The sequence below is a fragment of the Heptranchias perlo genome, chromosome 11 (genome assembly GCF_035084215.1).
Source record: "Heptranchias perlo isolate sHepPer1 chromosome 11, sHepPer1.hap1, whole genome shotgun sequence".
NCBI classification, from domain to species: domain Eukaryota; kingdom Metazoa; phylum Chordata; class Chondrichthyes; order Hexanchiformes; family Hexanchidae; genus Heptranchias; species Heptranchias perlo.
Genome location: NC_090335.1, coordinates 47,191,850 through 47,200,346, shown reverse-complemented (window position 1 = coordinate 47,200,346; position 8,497 = coordinate 47,191,850). Strand labels below are relative to the sequence as shown.

Genomic DNA, 8,497 nt, shown 5'->3' with positions numbered 1-8,497 from the left:
GTATGTGGTGTTTGTTTCCCAGTGTTTTAATCTCTCTGTTTAGGATGTGAAAATCCCCTGCGATTCAAGCGCTGGGGTATTTTCATCACTCGAGCTCGCGATGGCTCGCGTCGTCCGGCTCCGCGTTCTCCTGTCAATCACCCGCCGCTTACAGTGGGCGGGGAGGCGGGGCTCCGGGCAGCAGCAGCCGCCTTCCGATTGGACAACCCGACAGCGCGTTCGACGCGCGTCTTCGGTCCTTCTGCGCAGCTGCGGGATGGAGTGTTTCTATTGGTTGGTGCCGGCGCGGTGGGCGGGACCGGCCCGGAAAAGTTATTTAAGGGCCCACGCCCGCGCTTTCACCACATTTCATCCGGTTCCGGTGGTGAGGGTAGTTTTCGGGACACGTGTGGGGGGAAAACCACTTCACCTCACAATTTTATTCTATTTAATAATTTTTAAACTTTATTTATAATCTGATCACAACTAGAAGGAACATGGGGAAAGGGGTAAGTAAAGGCGATATCTGCCTGTAGACCCCCTACAGGTGGCAGAGAGAGTTGGTGAGACTGTCGAGGTGGGGATGGGGTGAGTGGATGAGGCCCTAACTTAGTCTCCCATGACGGAATCTGGACAGAATGTAATTGAGGCAACGCGTCAGGATTCCTAATTGGAAACTGGGATAAACTGTATTTGATCTCGAGGTTTCATTGCATTGAAACTTGGGCAGAGGAATAAGCGATTGTACTGTAAAAGTGTGTGAAGTGCATCTACCCGAGTATTGTAACCAAGGTGAAGGAATACAGTCCTTAAAGGAGTTGAAGTTACTAATTCTAGAGCTAGTGTAATCTGAACTGAGCGGAGACTCTTACAGTTGCTGGTGTAAGTCCTCAGGGTGATTTTATAAAATGTGCCTCAGTTTTTGAGGGCAGGGTACAGGTTTTACTGAGTACAGCGGCGTCTTCCGACATCATCGCCACATCCTCTCAACCAGAGGGGTCAGCTATGTATCAGTAGGTAAGTTTAATGATGGCATGTCACTAAGTGTTGTGTTACGAGGAATCTGAGAGAACGGTCATTTTATTTCCAGATTGCCATCCCGGATAGAGAAGGACAGTAGATTTGTCAGTTCCGTCCTGGGATTTTTGTGCTATGTTTATGATTTGGTGGTGAATGTGCTGTGAAAGGCATTGGTGGTGTGCTACTGGTGAGAGGTAAGATTGTGTAGGAGTGAATGAATGTTCCAGTCAATTCTGTTGTTAACATTGAGATTGAACCACATGGGGCAGAATGCTGCTAGTAGGTCTCCTGTGTGTAATTGTTTTTAATGAAAGGGACATTGGTAAGTGAGATTTTGACAGTTTTATAAATTGGGCAGTGTTCTCTGATTAGGTACATGGCACTGATTGTGTTGATTGCTATGAAATCTTAAGTTTAATTCCAACAAACCGTTGTGCCTGCTACATCGGTTATAGTGATTGTTGCTCTGTAACTTACGCCAGAGTGCAGTTTTAAAGCGTGCTAATCCAGGAATTTATTTTGGTTGAAAAATGGAGGTAATATCCCATTTAGATATTACTGGTGTCCTTATTTCTTGCCTTTGGTTCTACACTGAGAATTTTGCCATATCAGTACTAGAATTCAGGTACAGTAGTGGTGTAATTTCCCCAGGAGCAAAGAACATACAATTTAGAAAAAATCAAACTAATTATTGCCATACCATTCCTGTATAACCATTCTGTTAGCAATTGTGAAAATTTGTTGACTCAATTCTAAGAACAGTCAGTTTTATTGTGGTCAGAGGCTGGTATGCAGTGCTCCATTCTTGTGTTTGAGTGCGAAACATGGATCTCTAAAACTCCCACCACTCCATGATATTCACTGGACTTTATAATGGTGGCATTGATCCGGGGTCCATGTAGGAGGAGTGTGGATAGAGAAATTCTGTGTGTACGTTTTAAATGTGTTGATGAGGTGATAGCTGTGTGACCCGTAAGGGTCCCAGCTATGCCTGCCTTTTTGTGGAAAATGTGGAACATTCCTCGTTCCAGTCCTACTCAGGTCCCCTCCCTCACCTCTTTTTCCGGTACATTGATGACTATCGGTGCCATTTCCTGCTCTCACCCTGAACTGGAAAATTTAATCAACTTTGCTTCCAATTTCCACCCTTCCCTTGCCCTCAAGTGGCCCATCTCTGACTCTTCCCTTCCGCGACTTCTCTATCTCCACTTCTGGGGATAGGCTGTCAACCAATATCTGTTATAAGCCCACCAACTCCCACAGCTACCTTGATTACACTTCCTCCCACCCCGCTTCCTGTAAGGACTCTATTCCCTTCTCCCAGTTTCTCCGTCTCCGTTGCATCTGTTCTGATGATACCACCTTCCGCAACAAGTGCTTCCGCTATGTCTTCCTATTTCCTCAACCAAGGATTTCCCTCCATTGTAGTTGACAGGGCCCTCGACCGTGTCCGTCCTATTTCCCGCATTTCTGCCCTCATCCCTTCCCTTCCCTCCCAGAACCGTGGAGGTCCCCCTTGTCCTCACCCTCCTCCCCACCAGCCTGGATATTCAACGTATCATCCTGCCCCATTTCCGTCACCTCCAGCGTGATCCCACCACCAAACACATCTTCCCCTCCCCTCCCCTTTCAGCATTCCAAACAGACCATTCCCTCCGCGACACCCTAGTCCACTCTTCCATCACCCCAACACCTGCTCTCCTCCCCACGGCACCCTTCCGTGCGAGCGCAGGAGATGCAACTCCACCGTCCAGGGCCCCAAAAACTCCTTCCAGGTGAAACCGCGGTTTACTTGTACTGCTTTCAAGTTAGTATACTGCGTCCGCTGTGCACAATGCAGCCTCCTCTACATTAGGGAGACCAAACGCAGACTGGGTGATCGCTTTGCTGAACACCTCCGCTCTTGCCATTTTAATTCTCCGTCCCACTCCTACTCTGACCTCTCTGTCCTCGGCCTCTTACACTGTTCCAATGAAGCTCAACGTAAGCTCGAGGAACAGCACCTCATCTTTCGTTTAGGCACTTTACAACCTTCCGGACTCGACATTGATTTCAATAACTTCAGATCATAACCACTACTCCCATTTTTTTTGGTCAGCTAGTGCTGGTAATGGTTCTGCTGCTGCCATTTACAGCTACTCTAGATCAATCTTTTGTTTCTTAACCTGTCCCATTACCACCTTCCTTGCCTTGCACCATCATCCCTTTTTGTCACTTAATCACTCATGCCCTTTACCCTATCACAGACCTTCCCTTTTGTTCTTTCCTCCCCTCCCTCCCCCTCCCTTTCCCTGGCTCTGAACTTGCTCAAAAACTTAACTCTTTTACATCTTCCAGTTCTGATGAAAGGTCTTCGACCTGAAACGTTAACTCTGTTTCTTTCTCCACAGATGCTGCCTGACTTGCTGAGCTTTTCCAGCATTTTCTGTTTTTATGTAAGACTGAATGGCAAACGATTACTCTAGGCTGTTGCTCTGAAATTTGAGCTGTCATTTTGCCATTTCTGAAGTTCTGGTGTAGTTATGTGATGTTCAGACACTGAGTCATGTTTCTGTGCCTGAGCCTAGGCAGTATAAAAAGAAGCCTTCTTTCTCCCCACCCCCCCACCCCGGCCTTTTCAGGAGACCAGTTCTAAATTTTAAGGTTTAATTTTTTTCCTGAAATATTCTTTAAACTTTCTTATAACTCTACCAATCTATGGATCACATGAGCAAGTTATGTAAGGTAAGAGATGCAACTGATCAGTTGAGGGAAAAGTGTAAATCTTAATGAATAGTATTGCATTGCAAAGTAAAAATTTGGGATGGTGCAAAATGTCATTTACTTCTGCTGTACCTTGATATGCCAATTATGTAAAAATAACGTGGCATCTTTTTTTGCAGTCTCAACCTGACTCCGGAATATAGGAACAGGAGTAGGCTATTCAACCCCTCGAACCTGTTCTGCCATTCAATTTGACCATTGCTGAGCTGTACCTCAACTTCATTCATCTGCTTTTGCTCCATATCCCTTGATACTCTTGCTCAAGAAAAATCTACCATCCACAGCCCTTTGGAGGAGAAAGTTCCAGATTTTCACTACTATTTGCATGAAAAAGTGCTTCCTGATTTCACTCATAAATGGCCTAGCACTAATTTTAAGATTATGCCTTCTCTTTCTGGATTCTCACACTCGGTTCTCTATCTACCCTATTGAATCCCTTTTATCATTTTAAACACCTCAATTACATCACCTCTCGAGCTTCCAAGTCAAGGGAATACGAGCCAAATCTTTGCAACCTGTCCCTGTAATTTAACCCTGTAAGCCATATCCTTTGGATTAATCTGTGCTGCACCCCTTCCAAGACCAGTATATCTTTCCTGAGGTTCAGTGCCCTAACTGAGTGCAGTACTGCAGATGGGGTCTGACCAAGTACAGCTGAAACATCTCCCCCTCATTTTTGATTAACCTTGAGATAAAGGGCAACATTCCTATAGCCTTTTTGATTATGCTTCATATTTGTGCATTAGCTTTTAGTGATTTGTATACAATCCCTTTGCTCCTCCACAGCTCCTAGACTCTGCCCATTAAGAAAATATGCTGATTTGGCTCTCTAATATCCAAAGTGGATGACTTCACACTTCCCCATATTGAACTCTATCTGCCATAGTTTTTCCCACTCACTTAGTCTGCCTATGTCCCTTTGTAACTTCCTGCTGTCATCTACACAGTTTATTTCACCGTCTAAATTAATACCTTCTGCAAACTTGGTTACACAACTATCTATTCCTTCATCCAAGTCATTAATTTAGTGAAAAGTTGAGGCCCCAGTACAGATCCCTGGGGAACACCACTTGTCACATCCCGCCAATCAGAGAATGTTCCCTTTATCCCTACTCTGTCTCCTACCTCCTAACCAATAATTGACCCATTTTTCTTATTCTGCTAGCGGCCGCCTTGTTTATACTGCAATATTCATGGTAAATATGAAAATAATGCATTGATTTATCAACATGCCTGATCCTTTATTAATGAATTAATATGATGTGGCAGAATGCATTAGTGCTGCAGTGTACTGTGCCACAACGTATTACGGTATATGTTCATAGCTGTGATGTCAAGAAAGACACTTGGATACTTTATGACATGGGAGGAAAAGTTGATGGACAAGTCAGCTTGGACTATTGTCATATGCTTCCTTGTGGTAGTTTTGAGAATTGCATTGGAAGAAGGTCAACAGTCTTGGCTGTTCACTCAGAATGGAGCCCTGGGATCAACATTACGTTTGGGGGAGGGGTTGAAAGTTAGTTTTCTTTAGTTCTGGAAATGCTAGGGAGTGTACTTTCAGTCAAATTGCAGTCTGTGCACATGTCTGTCAACGTAATGTTCAAAAGCAAGATGAGGCTTGATTCATATAGGGAAAGTGGGCAGCAAATTGGGATGCTTTTTTTCTGACTAACCTTTAGGATTTAGGCCAGAGGCCGTATTTGGTTATGAAGTCCTGGTGCTGAACCGATCTGGAGTGAAGGCTATTACTTGTTGGTACTGTTTTATTTTAAATTCTGGATTCACTTGTCTTTGGTTTATTCTATGATCGTACCCTGGTGTCATGGAGTCTGAGGTGTTGAGATGGAGAGTTTTTCATACATGACTGCCAATTCCTCACTTATACTCAGCTGATTCAAGAGAGGATTTAGACCTTGAAAAATATGATGTTTTTGTGACCTGTAAGGGAGTAGTTGCAAGTCATGCTTACTAAAGTATTTTCTTGGTATAATAAACCTCTACACAATGTAGGGAGGGAGAGTCATTGGATTATCCAGGCAACATTTTGTGGTGGTTAATTTGCTAAAACTGTTCAGGATTGTTTCATAAATTGAGATACTTGCACTCTTCAGTAAAAGTGTTAAGAAAGTAAAAACATCTGGTTGCTGAGGAAAGCTGCTTTAATCTGATGTCCTTCTGCACTTGACAGACAGAGGATAAAAATAGTGCAGGGTAATATCAGTGTTAAATTATATACTGATAGCAAAGACAGCGTAGAGAAGAGCTCATGCTCAACATAATTGTCTGTTCCCTACCATTTTTCCATTAATGCTATTCTAGTTGACGGCTGCGGTTTGTGATAATTAAAGTAGAATGTTCAATGCTAGTAAATTTGCTGGTGCAACAGGTGAGAGTAGTTCTCCCTATCTTAGGAAGATGAATTCATACCCTACCAGCCATGATAGTCTTTCCCAAACTTGCTCCACGCCTCATCATCTTAAGGCATTGAATTTTGCTGGGGTTCAGTTCCATGCATGCTGGTTGCCCTTTGATTCCTTACTTAAGTGGCTGTTTGTCCTAGATGCGGCCACCACAGCCACACCTGATCCTGACCTGGTGTCCACATGTGCAGCCCTCCCCACCCTGCACAAAGGTGCTGAAGGTAATTATAGTGCTCCTACAGTTGGCTAACTTAGCACAGAGTGGAGTTTGAAGCTAGCGCGCCTTCTGATCTGTATGGTTCACTTCTGTGTTCTCCCCATAAATTAGTACTTGAGGGCAACTACAGGTTTTACAACTTTGAGTTAATCAGACTTCACAAATCCACCAGTAAATGGGAAAATTATTCATCACCCGACTTCCTAGCTTTTTGTCAGGAGATTAGATCACTTGATTTTTAGAAGCTCCCTATTGGTCTTGTTCCTCTATTTGTTCTTCCTGTGTGTGAGAACAATATAATTCAGTGTTATTGGAGTCTGGTGCTGCTTGTCTGCTTTGAGTTTACTGGGCTGTTGCCATCTGCATAATCTTTCAAATGCGCGGAGGCTCAAAGTGGGAACAGATACTGAGTTTGGTTGTTTTGCATTTGAAAACAATGAGTTATGCTAGGCATACATATGTGTGTTTTTTAAACCGGAGATGGATAAAGTCAGCTGGTGGGCTTTGTGACAGTTCAATAATTTTAAAATACACGCGTGAGCATCTGTTCCTTCTCTACCATTTTAAAAACAGAGAAAAGTAAGATATAAAGGTGAAAAATGGTTACATTCTAATTTAGACAAAAAATGGCAGAAAGACTGAATTACCCGAGTTAGGCAACAGAAAAGTGAGAAGAATTTGGAAGCTGCTTACCAACCGCAAAATATAAATAGCCTATGAATAGAAGGTGTGTATCAGTCTTAGCAGGAGAAAGCTATCATTCTGCTGCAAGGGAAAAAGTACTTGTTTAATATTGCTTTGCTCAAACTTGGTGTGTACATTGCTGAGCAGGCACTATATACTGCTTCTGGCTCGGCCTAGCCCGCACGGCAGAGCTGACGTTTTGCCAAACATTCCTCGCAGAGATCTGTTTTATTTTGTTACCGTAAAGCAGGTCAACTCAGACTCTTGTCTACTTTGTGATTTAAGGGGTAGAGTAAAGAGGTTCTAGTATAAGTAACGTATGTTGTTCTTGGCAAACCACGGACTTCAGTGTTTTCACTTAATTGCTATTGCATTTAAGAACAATTCAAAGTTTTCCTCAATCTTTTTGACCATGTAAATTATAATTCCCTTTGTCCTTGTGCTCAGTTTTAAGGCAAGATCAAAAAATAAACAGGAATTCTCTTCTTTGTCTTAAGGCTATTAAGCACATTCATGATTGAACCAAAAAACCACTCAAATGGTCTTTCTTTAAAAGGCGTTTTGGTTGAATTTTTCTTCCCAAGGATTCTTGACCTCAGCGAAGTGGGTGGGGTGTGGAGTGAACAGGAACAAGTCTGTACAGTGCATACTGTTCAAAGGCAGGAAGAGGGTAGTGATTAACACTCGTGCCACTGTGAACCTTACCAGGAAGGGTTGGGATATGGGCAGTGTGCTATAACTAATACAATAAAGGGACATCTGTAAACTTATAGTGACAAGACTGTAAATGCAGGGTGGAGTGAGGTTACAGCACAACTTTTCAAAATATGTCAAAAAATAATTATTGGAATTTAGATAGAATGGAGTTCATTTTGTTCTGTCAAAAACGCAAGTATTGTGGATGATTCCTCTTTATTACTTGTACATAGAAATTATTGATTTTAATTATGCACTTCTGTTCAAGCTGATTTTTTTTGTATTGTCCAATTTACTTTCAGATATCAGTATTTGGTACAAAGAATTATTTGCCTTTTCTAAAATATCTAAATGCCAAGAAATGGAAAAGGTTGAATATATGTGCAAGACATATCTATTTGGAAAATTAAGTACATATACCTCGTGTCCTGTGTATTTTTATAAAATGTATTATCTTTAACAGCAACAATTTGCATTTATATTGTGCCTTTAAATTAGTAAAATATCCCAAGGTGCATCACAGGAGCATGATCAGACAAAAATTTACACCGAGCCAAAGGAGACATTAAGACCGGTGATCAAACGCTTGGTAAAAGAGAGTGGTTTTAAGGTGGGGAAAGGTAATGAGGTTTGCTAAGGGAATTCTAGAGCTTAGGGCCTAGAATGGCTGAAGGCATGGTCGCCATTTGTGAGGCAAACGAAGTGGGTAATGCAC

General features: G+C 42.5%; 1 protein-coding gene across 1 annotated transcript in view; it reads left to right on the top strand.

Moving 5' to 3' along the window:
* Positions 1–357: 357 nt before the first annotated feature.
* The window catches only part of LOC137327284 (sodium/potassium-transporting ATPase subunit alpha), a 45,705-nt gene continuing 37,565 nt past the window's right edge, over positions 358–8,497 (top strand). The window contains exon 1 of the mRNA XM_067992937.1: positions 358–488. Within this exon, the coding sequence (XP_067849038.1) occupies positions 477–488 (12 nt within the window). The 5' untranslated portion in view covers positions 358–476. The remainder of the gene's footprint in view (positions 489–8,497) is intronic.